Source organism: Pongo abelii, chromosome 6 (genome assembly GCF_028885655.2).
Source record: "Pongo abelii isolate AG06213 chromosome 6, NHGRI_mPonAbe1-v2.0_pri, whole genome shotgun sequence".
Classification (NCBI taxonomy): domain Eukaryota; kingdom Metazoa; phylum Chordata; class Mammalia; order Primates; family Hominidae; genus Pongo; species Pongo abelii.
Window position 1 is genome coordinate 84,255,540 of NC_071991.2, and position 22,144 is coordinate 84,277,683.

A 22,144-nucleotide genomic window follows, 5' to 3' on the forward strand; every position below is an offset into this window, starting at 1 on the left:
AGACTGTAGTATCCAAGGGGGGATCCTGGAACTAATCCCCCACACATGCCGAGGGATGACAAATTAGAAATGTTCAAGAATGTACAACTTTCTACCATGCCTGTTTGTGTTGGTATAAATCATGGAACATGAAATAATAAGACAATATCCTCCGGATGTAAGCATCAAATACTAGTCCTCTTGCTGTTTTAGTGAGTTGCCATGTTTTGGGGAGGACTCCAGATGAGAAATAACATTGTGATTTGTATTATCTCTGTGAGAGCCTCCCAGTCTGAATTTGGCTTGGACAACAGGGATACATACTGTTTAATTCGGCTGCAATGTGATTAGGATCTTTTGAGTTAATGATTTCTTCATCTTTTTAGTGGGCCATGGATTTGTTAGAACACATCTTTGGAAACAACACTAACTGTAATACAGTAAATATTGATTAATCATGAAATACCAATATAGCTTTAAAAAAACACGATGTAGATGTAAAGTTGATACAAAGACACATGGAAAACTTTCAACGGTATTAACTCTAATATTAGGACAACTTTCTCTGAATCTCTCACTCCTACATATTTGACATAAGTAATGAGATGCTATGTACCAAGAACTATGGCTCAGTTAAAAATGAAGAAGGTTCAAATACAGTGTGGTGAAAATGGTGGTCATTTTTATTTCAGTACTTGACAAAATACCCCATAAAATTCAAAACTTCTACCATTATACAAAAATAGGTCTCTACAAGTGATATTATCTGTCTTCATCACCAGTAGACTATATTAGGCAAAACATGTAACTTCAGTAGCCTTATAAGAAAAGTGCAGGACACCTCGAGCTACACATTCAGCAGTATTGTAATGCGTAAAAGTTTAATCTTTTCACCCATTTGATAAATACACAAGGTTTATAATTTAATGTTTTAAATTAGCATTCCACAAATATACAGGTAATTCGATAATTATTGTGCATGAATACATACACAATGCTTATATATACAAGTTCCAGTTTGTTTTCATGTGCTGGCAAGGGATTTGTATACAATCATAAGCTGTGTTCATATTGGTCCCATTGAATATTCACAATACAAAAGCACAAAAGAATCATTGATTTACAAAAGGAAATCTGTTTAAAATCACTTCAATTAATGATGTTTCAAAGGATTATCTTCTCATGCCAGCATGAAATTGAGTAGTTGAACCTATGAGAGAAAAACAGGAAATTCAACTGATTTCAAATTACATTGCTACCTGTATCAGACCCACCAGAGTTCACACTTCACACAAAGGAAATTATTATTATTCTCCATTTTTTTAAAGCCCTTTTTTTCCTTAAAATGTCCCCTTCATACTTAAACTGAGTCTCTCCCCGCTACCCCCAAGATGGAGTGTTACTCTGTTGCCCAGGCTGGAATTCAGTGGTGTGATCTTGGCTCACTGCAACCCCCGCCTCCCGGGTTCAAGCGATTCTCCTGCCTCAGCCTCCCGAGTAGCTGGGACTACCCACACGTGCCATCATGTCCAGCAAATTTTTGTATTTTTAGTAGAGACGGGGTTTCACCATGTTGGCCAGGCTAGTCTCGAACTGGTTGGTCTTGAACTCCTGACCTAGTGATCCACCCGCCTCGGCCACCCAAAGTGCTGGGATTACAGGCATGAGCCACTGCGCCCAGCCCATATACTTAAGCTGACTTTTAAGAGATTTTGAATATACATGTAAAAATCACCATGACTGGCTCTATAGCAAAGTAGGTGAGACTAATATTTATAGAGTTTTTTTAAAGTGCTCTCAAAGTTGAATGTTCTATACCTCATACATTTTTGAAAAATCTTTTGGTCTTCAAAATCTGGGTCTTGTGAAATTTGGATGCTCAAAACAAAACAACCCAAGGCAAACCAACAAACAAACTCAGCTATGATAATAAAAGTTTCCTATTACTACAAGATGCTTGGGTTTAAACAAATGATTTCTTGAAGGAAGAGATAAACTACTCAATGATTCAAAGTCTCTGAATCAGGAGTGAACTGAAGTAAGATAGGGAAAAGAGGTTTTCCTTCCATGAACAGGGAATCCACTTTTATTTTAAAGTATGAATTGTTTTTTGTTTTTGAACAAAGAAAAATAAAAGCATCCTTACAAAGTATTTTGAATGGGATAGTTTTTTTTGATGATACATAAAAGCACAATATAGTAGCAGGGATAATGGTTACATTAAGTGCTTAAAGTAAGTGCTTCCTCCTTAACTCCACCCGATTTGCATGCCTTACCACTTTCTTTTTTTTTTTTTTTTTTTTCTTTGAGACAGGGTCTCTCGCTCTGCTGCCCAGGCTGGAGTGCTGCGGCACGGCCTTACCACTTTCTGCCATGCACTACTTAGGAATACGTTCTCCAGTTAGGCTCTGTAGACTCGGAGTACCTTGCACACTGGTGCTCATTGTGCATTTTGTGTCATCAGTCCGCTGAATGAATATAGTAGGAAATCATTTTTGGGAGGACTGGGATCTGGGGTGATAAATCATATTTTCACTTAAATTATTTAAAGTCAGTTTCTCTGCTGGTTACAAGAGTTTAAGCTTTGGCTAACTTAATGGCTCATGCACTAAACTGGAAGCTTTGATTATCCTAATGATGAGTGTGAAAGAATTTCAAAGAAAGGGGAGCTGTGGGTCTAGCACTGTGGTGCTGCCAAGATGTGGTTAAACTTAGAGCACCTGACTGTACAGTTCCAAGTCGTCTTTGCAGTGCTTCTAGCCGAGTGATATAATCTGTTAGGGCTCTGTCAGGATCGTAATTCTGAAGCTGAGAACATGCTAAAGAACCAGGATTGAAATCAGCTGGAGTACCTGGGTACCTAAAGGATTAAAAATATGTACATGAATCAAGTTATCCAGAAATATGCATGTAAGTTACCAACCTGCCTCCACTCCCTTCCCCAAAAAGGTGGGTCACTTGTACACACATAATGTATATCCCCCAAGCTTCAGCTTTGGAGCTTGGGATGAGAAAGCGACAACTCTCCAATGAATTCAAAGATGCTACTAAGTCAACATAAGAATGTACAATACAATGCTTGTGGCAGAGGTCTCAATAAATTGGGTATGTATAAATGTATCTTGTCATGAAGAGAAGCTTTTCATAATGGTCAGAGTATCAATTTTAGTCAATACTTTTCCCAATATCTAACCATAGCATATACTAAATAACACTTGGTCAGCTTTGTTTACTACACCCTTGGAAATCAGTTACAAATTTAAACACTGGTTTTTACATTTTTACATTAAGCCTTAGGTTATGTACTTTTTTTTTTTTTTGGAGACCAAATCTTGCTTTGTTGCCCAGGCTAGAGTGCAGTGGCGTGATCTCGGCTCACTGCAACCTCTGCCTCCTGAGTTCAAGCGATTCTCCTGCCTCAGCCTCCCAAGTAGCTGGGATTACAGGCACCCACCACCATGCCCGGCTAATTTTTTTGTGTGGTTTTTTTTTTTTTTTTTTGAGACGGAGTCTTGCTCCGTTGCCCAGGCTAGAGAGCAGGGGTGCAATCTCAGCTCACTGCCAGCTCCGCCACCTGGGTTCACACCATTCTTCTGCCTCAGCCTCCCGAGTAGCTGGGACCACAGGTGCCTGCCACCACGCTCGGCTAATTTTTTGTATTTTTAGTAGAGACAGGGTTTCACCATGTTGGCCAGGCTAGTCTCGAACTAGCTGGTCTTGAACTTCTGACCTCATGATCTGCCCGCCTCAGCCTCCCAAAGTGCTGGGATTATAGGTGTGAGCCACTGCACCTGGTCATATTATGTAAATTATATATAACAAAGATGTCTATCTCAATGCAAAGAAGTCAAAGCCCTAAAAATGTCCATTTTTCTCTGTTAAATATTAATACATTTAACAATTCCAGGCAGGTTTTCTCAAATTCTTACCTATTCTGAAATGGTAAAGGGGACCTAATATAGTCCAGATCTGATCTTGAGCGATACGTAGTATGTCTTGGTTCTCCATATAACTCCAGCCCACCAGAAGAATGATAAAATGAGTCAGTCTTTTCTGCACCTAAAGTAACCCAAAATATTCCTTGTAAAGAAAAATAAAATCCCAAGCCCTTAAAAAATTTCTACAAAATAGGTAACTGCTCAAAAGACTATTATACTATATTATACCATCTCCTATTTATAGTCATTTTCTATTATTCTTGCTAAAGGAGAAAACAGTACAAACAAAAATTTGGCTTTCAAATGTTATTTTGTTTACTTTTGAATATGAGTATTTCTGATATCTGGAATTATGTCTCAAAGAAAATTATTTAATTGGCATATTTTCTTCTTTAAAGACCTTAGCTCTAAATAGATGAGAGGTGAGAGGTGAGTGGGTGTGGTTTGTGGGAAATGATGTGGATAAAAAATATTAGACCAATGTAAACATTCCACTCTACTGACTTGAAACCAAGATTTGCTAACTTTTAATAAAATACAACTCATTATGGTACAAATTTCAGCTGTTTCAGTGTAATGATATTTCAAAATACTTTGTGTAGGGTACCAAATCTATTTCCCCTCTCTCGGATGCTCAGCTCCTGGTAGAGTATGTAAAGGTGGTTTACTATGAATACACAGCACAGGGATGCTGTGTCCTCTGTACCTCTGTGTGCTCCCCAGATTCGGACCTCATCTTTATTGCCAGAAATGTTCAAGCCCTAGTTTGTTTCCACTTCTAGGTGTAGACAGAAGGAATTTTAGCTGTTACCATTATTATACAACCTCTTGGTAAACTCAGAAACTTGTTTGAATATTGTTAAATTATGAAAACTTCCTAATTCTTCCATATGACTAACAGCAATCCTGTCTTGAACTGTGCCTTAAATGCAGTTATGGAGAGTGTGGGCTCTGGAGCCAGAATGCCAGTGTTTGGTCCTGGTTCCATCACTTCCCTACTGGCCATTCTGGGGCAAATGACATGTGTTTTCCATGCCTCGATTTTTCATCTAAAAGTGAGAATAGTAAAATTGTACTTATATCATAGGATTGGGAGAATACATGAAAAGAGCACGGCCTGGTGCAGACTAAGTTCTCCATGAAAATCAGATATTATTACCTTCTTTAAAACAGTGAAGTTACCTAGTTTTGGCAGTTATAAGGGCTTTGTCTTTGGAAAACATTGCTTCCAGAATTCATTACTTGGTAAGTATTACACATGCAGTAATTCAGAGCAGCAGTCCCCAACCTTTTTGGCACCAGTGACACATTTCATGGAAGACAATTTTTCCATGGACCCAAAGGGGCCAGAATGGTTTCTGGATGAAACCGTTCCACCCCAGATCATCAGGCATTAGTTACATTCTCATAAGGAGCACGCAACCTAGATTCCTCACATGTGCAGTTCACAGTAGGATTTGTGTTCCTTTGAGAATCTAATGCCACGGCTGATCTGACAGGAGGTGGAGCTCGGGCAGTAATGCCCACCGCTCACCTGCTGCTGTGTGGCCTGGTTCCTAACAGGCCACAGACAAGTATGGCCCATAGTCTGGGGGTGGAGGACCTCTGATTTAGAGAGTCATAAACATAAGAAAATATGCTATTTTGACTTCACCTTGATTCAGTCCAAAGCCATCTCTGTTAATATTGATGGAACCAGAACCTGTGACTCGATGCCACCGTCGAACCAAAAATTTCATTCTAAAAAAGATTCCAAGATAAAATTTCACAGCCCATCTATAAACAGTATATACACTTCCTACAAAAATCACATCACACATTTAAATATGAACATAGAACAAAAGTCAAATTTCACAATTGCCCAATTAAACTATGTCAATGCCTTTTGTGACAAAATCAACTGGAACGGAAGAACAGGGATTCAAGATTCTCTCATCCCCTTCCCAAGAGGCATTAGAGGTCTCTTATATTGTCAGCATCAGGTTCCAACTTGAGGGATAAATGGGGTATAAGGAGATGGAAGGCAAAAGTAGATGGGAAAAGCAGATAGGCAAAGAAAGGGTGAGAAGTAATGAAAAAAGAATAGAGAATAAAGGGCAGATGAGATAAGAAGAGAACAAAAAGACCCTTAAATTGGCAATAAGAATGTGCTGGGAATGCTGCAAGGTGGGTGAGGCTCTTGTCCCTTTGATCAGGGACAAAAAAATGTTGGTTTCAAAAGGAATGGGAGTGTTAGCTTCATGAACCAGGTGCAGCAAGTTACCACCTGCCCCATCTTGGCCCAAGGAGCTTTTGGAGCACCAGTTTTGATTTACTTTGAATCAGTTCCAAGGCTCCATCTTAGGAGGGTCAAAATATGATAAACATAATCTTGGATAAGAAAAAGTGGGGCAGAGTGAAGTATGTCAGTAACAACTTCTACATTGCTCTCATGAAGCCTCTCTAGATCCCTCTAATCAAAATTACTAGCTAACTCCTGTGACCTCCCATTTATTTATTATATTCTAAGTTCTGTGCATATTAGTCTTCCCCACTAGAAAGTGAGCTGCCTTTAGGTATTTAGGCAGGATTATATATTTTTTCATCAATGCATCTACCAGCACTTACCTTGGTTTACTTTATACAAGGTGATGAAGGAAATGAAAGGTGAGGAAGAGTAAATGAAACCAGGAGACTACAATATGGAATATCAGAAGCAAGGAGGGTCTAAGGCCCACAGTAAGATAAAACTTGTGCTCCTGTTTCCAGAGCCAGCATGAATGAGACTTGGGAGACTGGGCTGGTTGTCCTAGCTCTATCACTACTGGCTTTGTAACCTCTTCCTGCCTCAGTTTCCTCAAGTGTGAAATGAGATTCTGGACTAGGTGATCTCAGACAGCTTCCAATTAAAAAACTGTGCCATATTTTTAGAGAAAAATAGGCCGGGTGCGGTGGCTCATGCCTGTAATCCCAGCACTTTGGGAGGCCGAGGCGGGCAGATCATGAGGTTAGGAGATCGAGACCATCCTGGCTAACACAGTGAAACCCCATCTCTACTAAAAATACAAAAAATTAGCCAGGCGTGATGGTGGGCGCCTGTAGTCCCAGCTACTTGGGAGGCTGAGGCAGGAGAATGGCGTGAACCCGGGAGGCGGAGCTTGCAGTGAGCTGAGATCGCACCACTGCACTCCAGCCTGGGCGACAGAGCAAGACTCTGTCTCAAAAAAAATAAAAAATAATAAAAAATAATTAAAAAAGCAGCATCAGATGTGACCTAACAGAAAGAACTTTAAAAAGCAAAATTCCTTTAAGATTCTGTCTGCTTCCTAAAAGGGAGGGGGATGCATGGAGAAGCCTTGGTGTTTGTATGCATATAACCAGGTCAGAAGACTGTAGTGGGCCAGGTCCTCAAAGTAGTTTGAGTCTTGGCTCCATGTCAATCACAGACAGAATGAATACCAGAGTTCTTTGCTTGGAATTACTAGAGAAAGAACAATAAAAGCACTAGCAAAAATCCAGTGCCCTAAAGGCTAACCTCTGACTTGAATGCAGTTAGGAAATGACCTTCCATAGCCGGGCACCAAAAGTGGGTTATCTTAGCAATGAAGAAAATGAATGTATGCCAGCCTAAGAAGTAATTTGTCAACCACATTTTTAAATTTTATAATCTTTTATTTATTTACATGTGTGAGCTTGTTCATGGACTTATTCAGATTTTTTTTTTTTTTTTTTTTTTTGAGTCTTGCTCTGTCACCCAGGCTGGAGTGCAGTGGTGCGATCTTGGCTCACTGCAAGCTCCACCTCCCGGGTTCATGCCATTGTCCTGCCTCAGCCTCCCGAGTAGCTGGGACTACAGGCACCCACCACCACGCCCGGCTAATTTTTTTGTATTTTTAGCAGAGACGGCATTTCAGCGTAGCCAGGATGGTCTCGATCTCCTGACCTCATGATCCGCCAGCCTCGGCCTCCCAAAGTGCTGGGATTACAGGTGTGAGCCACCATGCCCGGCCTTTTTCTTTTTTTGACAGAGTCTCACTCTGTCACATGGCTGGAGTGTAGTGGCGCCGATCTCGGCTCACTGCAACCTCCGCCTCCCAGGTTCAAGTGATTCTCCTGCCTCCGACTCCCAAGTAGCTGGGACTACAGGTGCCTGCCACTATGCCCAGCTAATTTTTTGTTTTTTTAGTAGAGATAGGGTTTCACCATGTTGGCCAGGCTGGTCTCGATCTCCTGACCTTGTGATTTGCCTGCCTTGGCCTCCCAAAGTGCTGGGATTACAGGCATGAGGCACCATGCCTGGCCCAGATTGTTTTCTAAAAGGCAGCCGTGACTGGATAGGCCAGCTCTGAGTCACCAGCTGCCTGGACCTAGCTGCCTGGACCTAGGAAGTCCCTTTTCATAATCTACATATACACTGCCAGTATTCCTGCTAAATGAATGAAAACCTAGAAAAAAAAAAGCAGACATGCTTCAGTGATGGCACATACCTCCTACTATACAAATATAGAGTATAACCAGCAAAGAATAGACGGAGAATTAAAAAGAACTAATCCTTTTAGAGAGTCTACTAGTAAAATGCATTTTCCTTCAAGTCTTTACCTGGAAATTGCAATGGATACTCTGACGGCCGACCGAAACCTGGTGAAGCCCTTTGGGCGATTGGTGATCACCTCTAGATCCGTGAAAGCCGGCTGCCCCCCCATCCGGGCAAGCAGGGCCAAGGTGGCATCTTCACATTCCTGGAACCCACCCAGTAACAGCAGCAGGTATTTCTTCTGGTAAATGAGAGCCTTTCGAAAACTTTCTGCCCTCAAGTATTTACCATAAATTCTCTATATTTAAGGAAGAGAAGAATGTAAAGACATTAAGAAAACATTCAACCTGCTCTCTCGGGGAAAATAACCTAGATTTTAACAAGTAGTGGTCAGTAGTAGTAGTAGTAGTAAAACAGCAGGTATCCTATCACTGTTTTCTACTTTATCAGCAAAGTTGAAATTTAAGATAAATTAACCTTTACACTTTTGCATCTATTAGTCAGTGGAGTCTGAATACTAATATGATAGTTAGGCTTCTTGTTTCTTTTGGGTTTTAGCTCTCATTAATCATGTTAGTTGCAAATATTTTTGTCATCCCAATTTTTTTTAATTGTACAGAGCTATTTTTATTAGGTCACTAATCTATTTATTTACTTATTTATTTATTTATGAGACAGAGTCTCACTCTGTCACCCAGACTGGAGTTTAGTGGCGTGATCTTGGCTCACTGCAACCTCCGTCTCCCGGATTCCAGCAATTCTCCTGCCTCAGCCTTCCAAGTAGCTGGGATTACAGGCACCCACCGCCATGCCTGGCTAATTTTTGTATTTCTAGTAGAGATGGGATTTCACCATGTTGGCCAGGCTGATCTCGAACTCCTGACCTCAGTGATCCACCCACCTTGGCCTCCCGAAGTGCTGGGATTACAGGTGTGAGCCACCAGTGCCTGGCCTAATCTAACTTTTTAAATGTTAATGTTTTCTATCCCTTCAGAGTCATAAACTGGAATAAATGTTCCAAAAGTTTTTCTTTTTGTTTTGAATTTTATGTTGACTGATTAAGGTCGTTTTAGCAACAGTCATTATTAGTCACTGGAGAGGCTTTTCAGAGGGCTTACCATTTTACAGAGTATGATGCGCTTAACATTGACAATAGTAGAGCTTTTGTTAGAAGTTGAAAAGATAACATTCTTTTGGTCTATTAGGGATGAAACCAGGGAAAGTGGAACCATGAGCCCAGGATGCTGCCACTGTGACCATTAATAAAGGTTAATTTGGTCCCAGTCCTGGGCATGCCTTTCCACAAACCTCTGTGACCTGCATTCATGACAAAGACTGAATAAAAAGACCTAGAGACAAAACCTGAATACTACCTACATTTTTTTTTTTTTTTTGAGACGGAGTCTCACTCTGTGGCCCAGGCTGGAGTGCAGTGGCACGATCTCGGCTCACTGCAACCTCCGCCTCCTGGGTTCAAGCGATTCTCCTGCCTGGGAGAGTAGCTGGGACTACAGGTGCCCGCCACCACGCCCAGCTAACTTTTTTTTGTTTTTGTATTTTTAGTAGAGATGGGGTTTCACCGTGTTAGCCAGGATGGTCTTGATCTCCTGACCTCGTGATCTGCCCATCTCGGCCTCCCAAAGTGCTGGGATTATAGGCGTGAGCCACTGTGCCAGGCCCTAAATTTCTTTAGACTGTTTATTTAAGGTCAGTGAGAGATGAAAGAAGGCAAAAACATAGAACCAGCTGTGATGTTTAGATGGGAGATATCTCCTACCTTTAAAGTGACATGTTCAGAATCAGGGCTCAGAGTTTGAAGTAAAGAGTCATTTCTTAGTTCAGCTTTCAGTTTGTATACTTCAGCCTCTGCCCTTTTCAAAGATTTCTGGAGAGTCAATTTTTCTCTGTTCCATACTTCTTTTTCAGAGGCAATGATGGCTTCAATGTTGGCACCACCATTCAATGAAAACCTGGAAGACTGCAAAGACCACAGCCTACTTACATGATTTTTAAGAACAAGTCTCTGAAGAAAAGTCTGAGCTAAACATATTAAAAAGATATCTGCATGGTGATGCAGTCTCAACTTTCTAACACCACCCAGACAAAGTTCAAAGCCAATCTCAATTGACATTACGCATATACACTAACTCTTAAGTACATGGTCCTTTGCTAAGTACATTAGTTTTACAACTAAAAGTCCTTGAGAAAGCCTGGCCACAGGGAAGGTTTAGCAGATTAGCAGAGCTTTGAACTAAAAAAGTCAAGAGAAACAACAGACCATTTGGGTCCAAATTTTGAGCCTGTGCCTGAAATAGTGTACTGGAGAAGTGGGAAAAACAAGCCAGTATGTACATAATAAGTGGATTTCTATAAAAGGCATGTAAATGTGTTATCATGTATTTAACCACACAGTTGTCTTACAGGTCTTTTCTATCTTTATATTGGGTGATTATGGAAACTGGCAATTAATTTTATACCTGTTTTTAAATGGAAAAATTTTAAGCAAATTCTCAGAGTAATTTATCAGACTGAAAGATGTAATTTAACAGAACCTTTTACTTGAGTCATGAACACAATAACTGATAAGTAAATGAACAGAACAGTCAGGATTCACATTTGAACATCTCGTGTATCTGTCGTTGGTCCCTAGATAGCAAAGTATCTGGCTTTGGAGATACATGTATCTTGGTTTGACTATGACTTCAATTCAGTTTTCTCAGGTATAAGGTGGATGTGGATTAGAGATTCTGTATGTATACAACCCAGAGTCGAGTACAGAGATGGTTTCCAATAAATAACAGTAATTATTATAACTTAGTAATAATATTATTATTGTCATCCCTATAAAATTTTCTACAGATCCTACTAAGAATCAGGCGTGTGATAGTTTTACATTAACAGGATTAAAACTTGAACTAGATAGCAGAAATGATAAGCATGCACTAATTCTCATATATGGAGATGCTAAAAATGGACATACATTATCTCTACCAGTTCCTGTCTGTCGATACCACCTGATCTGCTCTTCCAGCTTCATAACCATGTTCCTTAAGTCATTCTTCTCTTCAGTCAGTTGACTGATATGCCCTGTCAGCTCAGCATTTTGTCTCAGTAGTCTTTCAGTCAATGAGCCGCAAGAAGTACTTGGGGACACCAAGCTGGGCTGGAAAAATAAAATGGTGTAAGGTCACTTAAGCACAAATGGATGTGAATAATGCATATAAAGTGTGAATAGGCACCGAGAGCAACAGAATTCATGAACTGGTGCTTGAGTTGAGTCTTCAGTAATAGGTAGATATTTACCAGGCAGAAAAGATAAGGAAGGGCATATTAAGCAAAAGGCACAAAGGCTTGAGCGAGTGTGTATTGTTTTCGGGGTGTTGTAGGTTGCCTGGTAAGTCTAGATTGCTTCACTTTATGAATAACAGACCTAAATGTAGGCAATGGAGGGTCGTGAAAGGCTTGATGCAAAAATATGACACAAAATTTATGTGTTGGGAAAATTCCTTTGGTAGTAATGTACAAAGCAGGGGAAATTATGGAAGATATAATCTTCGAGTCAGGTAGACCTATCAGGAAGTTGTTTCAACAGCCAGGTAAGAAATGCTGAAAGCCTGAATGGAGGCAATGACTAAGGGACAGAAAGTAAAGGGTGTGTGGGAGAGGTATTTAGAAGGTAAGAGGGACAGGACTTAGTGACTGTCTAGACGTGCAGATAAGGGTGAAGGAAAGTGGTCTATGGTGACTTTCAGCTTTCTAAACTGGGCGATATCATGACTAGAAATGAGGGTCTGGAGCAGGAAGTAGAAAGGGAAGATGGTGTTCAGTTTGGAATGTGCTTGTGAGGTTCCTAAGGGGTCATTATGGGGTACATTTCCCCAAGGAAAAATGTCTAGTAATGAATTGAAGATATAAACCTGGAACACAGGACAGAATTCTAGGCTAGAACCACAGTCCACTAAAGATAAGTTCCATAAGGGTGAGGTTTTAGTCAGATTTGTTCACTGTATCTCCAGAACCTATCTGGCACAGAATAAGTGTTCAATATAAGTATTTGTTTAATAAGTAAGTCTAGTGAGAGCTCAGGGTGTTGGACTGTGTGAGTTTTCATAGTTATAGGTTAGAGAAAAGAAGGAAGAGGGTAGGAAGAGGAACCATAAAGGCAACTGATGAAAGAAGCAGAAGAAATGCTAGAATACTGACATGACAGGCAAGGGAAGAGAGGGTTTTAAGAAAATAAAACAGGTCAAAAGTATCAAATGCTACAAAGAAGCCAAGAAATAAACTGAAAAGATTCACCAGATTAGTCAATTGTTTAGACACTGGTAGGAGTCTAAGGGTGTTTCATGGAGTAGAGAGGATAGAAGCCAGATCACTCTTTCAGGAAGCTTGTCTCCATACAGTAAAAGGTCAACATAATTATTCAGTAACAATAATGAAAGCTAATTTCCTCCCTAAGCTTTCATTATCTTCTCTTGGGGGAAGGCAAGCATTATTATTCATATTTAAAATAAATGAAAAGATACAAATAAAACTCTATAAAGAGTATAAAGAATATGCTGCAAGTTTCAAATGATCCAGTTTCTATTAAATCTTTGCTCTCAATGCTTTAGAAATAACTTTTAAAAAGTATTACCTCTTCACCTTGCTGGCCAGTTAATTTCTGTAGTTGTAAAATAATTTCATCAATATTTTCCTGAACCAAAATGAAATCTTCATCATCTGCTGTTTCAAACTGTAGTCTTCAAGAAAAAGACAAAAAGTCAAAACATACCTTCTCAATTGGGGGTGTTTACTACCACAAACATTACAGAGCAGGCGACGTTCTACTTCACCTATCACTTCTTCCTTATATCCCATGCTGTCTTCCCTGGGTCAAAGTGTTAGATAGTTGTTTTCAGACATTTGAGTTCTGTTAAAGAATATCACCTCCTAATGTAAACATGCATTACCTTTAAAATTTCAATTCCCCACCCTTGGCTAGCTGTCAAAGAGGCATGGGGTCTACCCAGCCTAAGAATACTACTTTCCCAAAGATCAGGCAGAAAAGTCTAACCTCTCAGAGGCTTTCTGGGCTAGAACCTGTAGTTTTGAAGCTACACATTGAAGCTTTTGTCTGATCATTTCTAATTCATGATTATAGCCGGTTCCTCCTCCATTCATTTCAATCAATTTAGTGTAGTTTGATTCTTTTGTTTCTCCTTCTATCTTCTGTTGAAGAACCCAATTTCTAGTTCGATCACTGGTTAAGCTCCATGTGGTTGGCTGGCAATTTTGGACAGAATAAAAAAACAATAACTATAAATGAACAGCATATCACAGTCTATCTTAAGGGAACACAATTATTGTTTATATCCAATAAACTTCTATAGATTTCATTTTTAAGTGATTTACATACAGCTATTTAAGTAATTTAATCCAATATCAAAATTTAATGATCAAAGGGCTGCAGTACTTTCCTTAAAAATATCTAAAAAGAAACTGTCAGTTTACCTCATTAAGGTTCTGATACAGAATTCTTCTACTTTCTCGTCTTTCTTCTCGTTCTAGTTCTTGCTTCTGGAATTCCTGCATGATTCCTTGTAGTCGCTGTCCTTCAAGGTCTAACTTATAAACTTGTTGTCTTTTCTCTTCCAGCTGGCGCTGAAGATCTTCCACTTTGGACTGGAGCTCATGCATTTTTTTCTGTCCCTCAGTGTTGGCCTCTTGTTCTGTCTGCAGTGTTTTTCTATGAACCTGCCTATCTTTTTCCATTTGCTGTCGTGTTTGCAAAGAATCCAGTTTATATTTTTCAGTCTCATTTAACAATTCTACTATGCGACTGTGTTTTTCCTCTAGCTGTTTCTGCAGCTCTTTCAGTAGGTCCTCTGAGGGCAAGGGTGGCCGAGACTGCCCAGTACTATCACTGCTCTGCAGCTGTGCATGCAATTCCCGCTCGCTATCTAGGGTACTACTCATTTCCCGAATTCGAACTTTCTCAGATTCAAGAAGTACTTGAAGCTCTAAGTTTCGACCTTGTTCTTCTGACAACTGGGCATCATATAGCATTCTCTGTGATTCTATTTTTTGCTGGGATTCGTTCAGTAGTTGTTTCTGTTGTTCCAAAAGCAGATTTAGCTGAAGATTCCTTTGTTTCTGACTCTCAAGTGAAAACTTCAGATCCTGGTACAAGAAAATCAAATTTAAGAACTTGTTAATATTATTAAAAATACTTGGCCGGGCGTGGTGGCTCACGCCTATAATCCCAGCACTTTGGGAGGCTGAGGTGGGCAGATCACCTGAGGTCAAGAGTTCAAGACCAGCCTGGCCAACATGGTGAAACCCTGTCTCTACTAAAAATGCAAAAAAATTAGCTGGGTGCAATGGCACGTGCCTGTAGTCCCAGCTACTTGGGAGGCTGAGGCAGGCGAATTGCTTGAACCTGGGAGGTGGAGGTTGCAGTGAGCCTAGATTGCACCACTGCCCTCCAGCGTGGGCAAAAGAGCGAGACTTTGACTCAAAACAAACAAACAAACAAACAAACAAACAAAAACCAAAAAAAACTTTATACGTATACAACCATGCCTTTATTAATACTATGTTGGTAGTATCTGTATTAGAAAATAGAACTGATTAGTTTATTAACTTAAATGTTCAGTAGTTAGTGCATAATCATGAAATATAAATAAAAGAAGGGTAAGATAATACTTTCCTTAAAAAATCTTAATCTCACTAAGTAATATGAAGCAGGGTACATTTCTTATAAGAACAACAACCTTTAAAAATATAACTGTTCCTGGAGATCTTAACGTTTTGATAAGATTCCTGTGCACATTAATAAATTTGTATAAAAAATAAAAGTTCCTGATATAATGTGATAGGAGTTCCTGAAAAACCTTGTGTTTTGCAGTATCACATGCTAAAAATAATAGGGCTTATAAGGAAAGCAAGGTTAGGGGCAAATAACTCAAAATATACATAAACTTTTAATGGTTAAAAAACTATAATTGGTACCTAGGGAGATATCATGTCCCAGCCGGGCAGAGTTCTCTTTGCCTGGAGGCTAACACAGTAGACATTAAAAATAAAAAATCGGGCAAAAATGCCGGCAACACATTGTTTTTCAGCACAGAGTGAGTGAGAATTAGGATTACGTGGCTAGAAGAGCTCTGAGCCAGTGAGACAACTCCACCTCTATTAAAAGCAGATACTGCATGTAGTAGTACCGCCTGCCTTGAGCTGAGAGCCTTGCAAAGCAGGGGTGTGTCTCTCTGAAAAGGGCCAATGTTCACTTTAAATGTTCTTAAGCAGTGAGGGCTCCAGAAAAGTATCCCTGTTCCTCTTCCCTAGGAGAAAACAGGAACCAAAACTACCTCTGTATTAAACTGACAGGATTGCCATATTTATCTGTGTGTACCAATTCACATGCCCAAAACATGTTGCAGCAGAGCAGTCTATATGCATCCTTGGATGTAGCAAAACATACAAACAAACAAAAAAAACCAATCACCACTCCATTAGCATTTCCTCATAATACGGCTTAGATAACATTATGTAGTATTCAATGCACAGTGAACAACTTACCATATCTTATTAAGAAGTCTAAGGTTGACATTTTAGATGGAGGAAAGTCTTAAGACTCTCTTTTATCATTCTGGATTTTCCAGACATTTAAAGACAAAGATAACAGTACCTCAAGTTCTTCTTTATCCCGTTCTTCACTGCGTCCCAACTTGGCTTTCTCTTTCTCCAAAGCCCACTGGAGCTCTCTTGATTTTTTCTGTTCACTTGCTAATGTGTCATTAAGCAAATGTACTTCATCTGTCTTATCTTTAACTTCCAACCTAAGTCAGAAAGACAAATGAACTTCCATAAAGCTATGTTGACGAAGCATATGAGAGAGAGAGAGAAAAACAGCTTCCACTGATAAGTTGAGGCATATAATAAACTAGCTAAGAGGAAAATATAAACTATTAAAAGATTCTTGACTGGGGTTCATTTCAAATTAACTTTCTTTTTCTGTTGTTTTGTTTTGAGACGGAGTCTTGCTCTGTCGCCAGGCTGGAGTGCAGTAGCGCCATCTCGGCTCACTGCAACCTCCACCTTCCGGGTTAAAGCAATTCTCCTGCCTCAGCCTCCCGAGTAGCTGGGACTACAGGCACCTGCAACCACGCCCAGCTAATTTTTGTATTTTCAGTAGAGATGGAGTTTCACCATTTTGGCCAGGATGGTTTCAATCTTCTGACCTCATGATCCGCCTGCCTCGGCCTCCCAAAGTGTTCAGATTACAGGCGTGAGCCACCGCGCCCGGCCCTCTTTTTTCTTTTTTTTTTGAGACGGAGTTTCCCTCTTGTCATCCAGGATGGAATGCAATAGCGCGATCTTGGCTCACTGTAACCTCCGCCTCCCGGGTTCAAGCGATTCTCCTGCCTCACCCTCCCAAGCAGCTGGGATTACAGGTGAATGCCAGCACGCCCGGCTAATTTTTTGTATTTTTAGTAGAGATGGGGTTTCACCATGTTGGCCAGGCTGGTCTCGAGCTCCTGACCTCAGGTGATCCACCTGCCTTGGCCTCCCAAAGTGCTGGGATTACAGGCATTAGTCACCACACCTGGCTTGAAATTAACTGTTTTCTAGTAGTACAATTATTAGTTATTAATTATCAATGCAAACAACTATGCAATTTATTGTTATAAAATAATATTAATAAAAATTTTGGCTGGGCATGGTGGCTCACACCTGTAATCCTGGCACTTTGGGAGGCCGTGGTGGGTGGGTCACCTGAGGTCAGGAGTTCGAGATCAGCATGGTCAACATGGTGAAACTCTGTCTCTATTGAAAATACAAAAGTTAGCCGTGCATGGTGGCGGGTGCCTATAATCCCAGCTACTCAGAAGGCTGAGGCAGGAGAATCACTTGAACCCGGGTGGTGGAGGTTGCAGTGAGCCGATATCATGCCATTGCACTCCAGTCTGGGCGACAGAGCGAGATTCCATCTCAAAACAATTAAATAAAAATAAAAAAAAATAAATAAAGAAAGAAAAAGTAAATAAAATTTTTGTCTTTTACTGAACATGGGAATCACCATGTCTATTTGTGTATGAAGCTAATGTTCAATATAAAAACGACTAGTTGTAACGTGTCTTTGGCAACAGAATATCTCAGTATTTATACCAAGAAATATATTTTTTTAACAAGCATTGTCTTTTCGAATATTTTGCATATTTTAGCTCACTCAATCATGAATTCTACTGTGTTCATAAATATCACTTCAAATTGGTTGATGGTAAAATGAAGGTCAAAGTCAAAATTATATTTCATACAAGTCTCACACAGAACTGAAGTCACAGTAGAGAATATGCTATAATCATGATCATAAGTTCATCATTTGGAAACATTTAGAGTTTTTTCTATTACAGTTTTTCCTAAAAAAACAGTTGCATGCTATTTAAATATCATGCATGTTATATTTTTCTATATTTGCACAGTATTTATGACAAAATTACTCCCATTCCTTGTTACATGTTTATAATAAGGAAGCCTGGCACACCTGAAAGCCTCCAATTCCTTTAGGTGTTTATGCTGTGCCTTGAGTGTTGTTTCTAGTTCCAATTTAGTTTGTGCAAGCTCACTCTTCAGTTCAGCAACCACCATTTTCTCAGAACTCAGCTGCTCCTGCAGTTCCGTTGCTCTGTCTTTCATACTGCTGAGCTCTACTTGCATCTCCAGCATTTGAGACTGCTTCTGCTGTATATTATATTCCAAGAGTTCTACACAGAACATGATTAATATTTAAAACATAATCAAGCAACTCATATTTGGTTTATAAATATTTGTTGATAAGAACTGATTTGTAGTTTGGGAGATTACTTTAAAGGAAACATGAAAAATTATAATCCCAAGAGTTGGTAATGCAGTCCAGGCATGGTGGCTCACACCTGTAATCCCAGCACTTTGGGAGGCTGAGGTGGGAGGGAGGACTGCTTAAGGCCAGGAGTTCAAGACCAGCCTGGACAACATGGTGAAATTGTCTCTACTAAAAATACAAAAATTAGCTGGGCGTGCTGGCATGTGCCTGTAGTCCCATCGACTCAGGTGGCTGAGGCCGGAGGATTGCCTGAGCCCGGGAGGTGGAGGTTGCAATGAGCTGAGACCATGCCACTGTACTCCAGCCTCAGTGACAGTGAGACCCTGTCTCAAAAAAACAAACAAAAAGGGTTGGTAATGTATAAAAATAAATTTCAGGCATGTTTTCCTCACAGTGCTAGTGGCCAAGATTTCAGAACTATAAATATATAAGGATAAAAGTTTAAGAGAATACATTAATGGATGAAAGACTTAAAATTAAAAAAAAACTTTAAATGGAACTCATATTTGTACATTCAGAATTTCAAGAATGTACATTAAAAAATTCCAAAGATTTTTGATAGTCACACAAAGTACTTGGAGGAGTTACCCAAGTTACTACAATGATGAGCACTGCTGATATCTTTTGTTCAGCACCCCTTTGCAGATAGCCCCTTGGAACTTTAATAGGACTCTGTTCCCAGAAGTGGGAAATTCAAACCCCGCTTTGGATACTGTCCTTTTATCCACTGAAAGCCAACCAAACCCTTGCTACATGTTTGCTACAATAAAAACAAACTGAAAATTTTAAATGCCTCAGTATGTTAAATGAAAAAAAGCATGTTATAAAATACGTATCAGGATTCCTTTTTTATGAAAAATATAAGCTATGTACACATGCACATTGAAAAGGTCTGGAGACATATTTACCCAGGTGTTAGTTAGGTAGTCATTATTTTAGGATTTAGGTGATTCAAGGGATGATTTTCACTCTGAAAATCATTTATGTAGCCATAAATAGTTTGTTTCTTTTTAATTGCTGAGTAGAGAGACTGGGTTTCACCATTTTGGCAAACTTCTGACCTCGTGACCCACCCACGTCAGCCTCCCAAAGTGCTGGGATTACAGGTGTGAGCCACCGTGCCTGGCCCTACACAGGGTCATAGAGTTATAGAGTAACAAGAATGAATGAACTAGAGATAAATGCAGTAACTTGGAAGAATGTGCTACTACTAATTTGGAAGAATGCAGTAACTTAAAAAATGCAGTAACTTGGAAGAATGTTGGAAGAATTTTGGAAGAATGTTACAGAGAGGTGAAAGAAACAAGACAAAAAATACATACAGATTGATAAAGTTCAAAAACAGAAAAAAACTTGAAACTTATATGTTTTAGGAATATATAAACAGATAGTAAAACTAAAGAAAAATCAGAACAGTGATTACCTCTAAGTTACTCAGAGGAGCATATGCTTGGGAGAAGGGGCTTTTGGGATACTGGCTATATTCACATGGGTGATGTTTCCATAGATACTCATTTAAAAATATGTCATACTGCATATTTGCAATTTGTAATTTTCTGTATGTTATGGCTCACAATTTTTTTTAAAAAGGATTAAAAAATAATTAGTTACATGCATTGTGGATTTTCCTCTGAAGAGTATTTTCTGTTTTATGATTGGAAAGACTGTTTTCTTAACATACAGCTCTAAAATAAAGAAAAAGAATGAACCCAATGGGCTTAACCTGATCAGGGGAATGGCAGTTTATTTTAAAGTCAACGTAGCTGTTTAAAACCAATTAGACAATCCTTTAACCCCTAGAGTAATTAATATAGATTGTATCCTTAACATTATGAGAATGAGAAGAAAATGTGACCGAGAAAATATGTTTTAACTTAATAATAATAAGAAAGAAAACAAAGTGAAATCTTTTCACCTATTTGTGTAACCATATGAGCTTGTCATACAACATACCTTGGCTTGGTTTCTCACTCTCTTGTTCTCTTTTCAGAGTAATTTTCCTACCATTCATTTGTGCATGCAGTGCCTGAATTTCAGATAACAAACTCCTTCTATCTGCTTTCTGCAGGCATTCCATAGCTGCTTGATATTCAACACCCTGTAACAAGGGAAGGTAAAAATCAAGTGAAGAGCGATGTAAAGGCAATACAATTAACAACCAAGAAATCTGAAGAAGAATGAATGGAACACACATACTAAAATTTTCTTTTTTAAAAAATTTTCTTATTTTTCCTTTCCAAAATGTATGAGGATATGCTGCAGACAAATGCTCCTTTACCTCTAAATACCAGAGTGTATTTCCTTAAAACAAGAACATTCTTTTACATAACTACAATTAGCGAAAGTGGAATTAACATTACTACAATACTATTATGTGATATACAGAGCCTATTCAAATTTTGTGAAATGTACTTCACAGCAAAAAGAAAAAAAGTGATATTCCTAAGTCTTTCTTTGTCTTTCATGACCTTGAATTTTTGAAGACTACAGGCTATTTTGTTGTACGTTCCTCAATTTTAAAAAACTTTTTATTTTGAATTAATTAAAGCTAAAGTTCCCATGTATCTGTTAGCCAGCTTTTCCCAATGATACCATCTTGCATTACCATAGTATATTATCAAAACCAGGAAAATGGTATTAGTACAATACTAAACTATAGGGTTTATTCAGATTTCATTAGTTTTCACATTAGTTTTCTTGGTGTGTAGTCCTACAAAATTTGATCACATGTATAGAGAGGTTCATGTAACCACCACTACCATCAGGGTACCAACTGTTTTCTCACCACAAAGAAACTCCTCTATAGTCAAACTCTCTCCCTAACCCTAACCCGTCAACCACTGATCTGTTCTCTATTACTATAATTTTGTCATTTTAAGAGCATTATATAGCATACAAGTGGTTGTAGGCATAAATAGTTTGTTTCTTTTTAATTGCTGAGTAATATTTCATTGTATGGATGTACTACATTTTGTCCATCCATTCCCCTGTCAAAGAACATTCCAGTTTTTGACTATTGCCCTCCCATTTCACATTGCTACCAGCAATCTATGAGACAGTTTCTTTTGATCCTCTCCAGTACTTGGTGTCACTATTTTTTATTTTGATAGATGTAGTGTTCTCAATTTGTTTTGGTCTGGTATTTCCCCAAGAGTAGACTCTGAATATTCATTTGACAAAAACACTACAAAAGTGGCATTGTGCCCTTCACATTAGGAACTGTATGATGTCTATTCCATTACTGGTAATAGTAATTCTGATCACTTGGTTAAGGTGGTATCTGCAAGGGTTCTCCACTGTAAAGTTACTGCTTTTCCCTGGTAATTAAACATTTTCTGGGGATTTACTTTGAGACTATGTAAATATACTTTCTTAACAAACCTTTTCACACTAGTTTTAGCATCTGTTGCGAACTATTGCCTGAACAGTGTTTAATAAAGGGTGATTTAACCCTACAGTGTTTAATAAAGGGTGATTTCCTAATTTCATTGTTCCTTCTACATTTACTAGCTGTCATTCCATGGTAATACTATTTATTTATTTATATATATATATTTATTCATTTATTTATATCAGTATGGTCTCATGAGTTCTTATTTCACTCTTTGGCTTATAATTTGTCACTATCATTTAATATAATGTTTAAATTTTTCTAGAATTTGGCCAATTGGAGCTCCTTCAAGCTGGCTTCTGTGACCTTTCAACATGTTCCCTTCATTCTTTGAACAATTCCTTACTTGCCAGCAAAACAAGATGTTCCAGGCTCACCTTGTACTTTCCCTGGTCCATTCCTAGAATCATCAGTTCTGCAAGAAGTCCTAGTTCTTTCCAGTGGAGAATATATTAAAAAACAAGATCTGGGTGTTA

The 22,144-nt window shown here is 39.0% G+C and overlaps 1 protein-coding gene across 8 annotated transcripts in view; it reads right to left on the minus strand.

Annotated features, from left to right (window-relative positions):
- Positions 1 to 639: 639 nt before the first annotated feature.
- The window catches only part of AKAP9 (A-kinase anchoring protein 9), a 166,704-nt gene continuing 145,199 nt past the window's right edge, over positions 640 to 22,144 (minus strand). For 5 of the 8 annotated variants that reach the window (XM_054559493.2, XM_054559490.2, XM_054559492.2 and 2 more), the window contains 12 exons: positions 20,231 to 20,375; positions 17,960 to 18,179; positions 16,103 to 16,253; positions 13,924 to 14,592; positions 13,487 to 13,695; positions 13,067 to 13,172; positions 11,411 to 11,593; positions 10,208 to 10,408; positions 8,496 to 8,728; positions 5,572 to 5,657; positions 3,909 to 4,038; positions 640 to 2,839 (listed from right to left, as the gene is read on the minus strand). In XM_054559493.2, coding sequence (XP_054415468.1) covers positions 2,611 to 2,839; positions 3,909 to 4,038; positions 5,572 to 5,657; positions 8,496 to 8,728; positions 10,208 to 10,408; positions 11,411 to 11,593; positions 13,067 to 13,172; positions 13,487 to 13,695; positions 13,924 to 14,592; positions 16,103 to 16,253; positions 17,960 to 18,179; positions 20,231 to 20,375 — 2,562 coding nt within the window. In that variant the 3' untranslated portion in view covers positions 640 to 2,610. The remainder of the gene's footprint in view (positions 2,840 to 3,908; positions 4,039 to 5,571; positions 5,658 to 8,495; positions 8,729 to 10,207; positions 10,409 to 11,410; positions 11,594 to 13,066; positions 13,173 to 13,486; positions 13,696 to 13,923; positions 14,593 to 16,102; positions 16,254 to 17,959; positions 18,180 to 20,230; positions 20,376 to 22,144) is intronic. The other 3 variants (XM_024249491.3, XM_024249490.3, XM_054559494.2) reach the window with 1 other exon arrangement.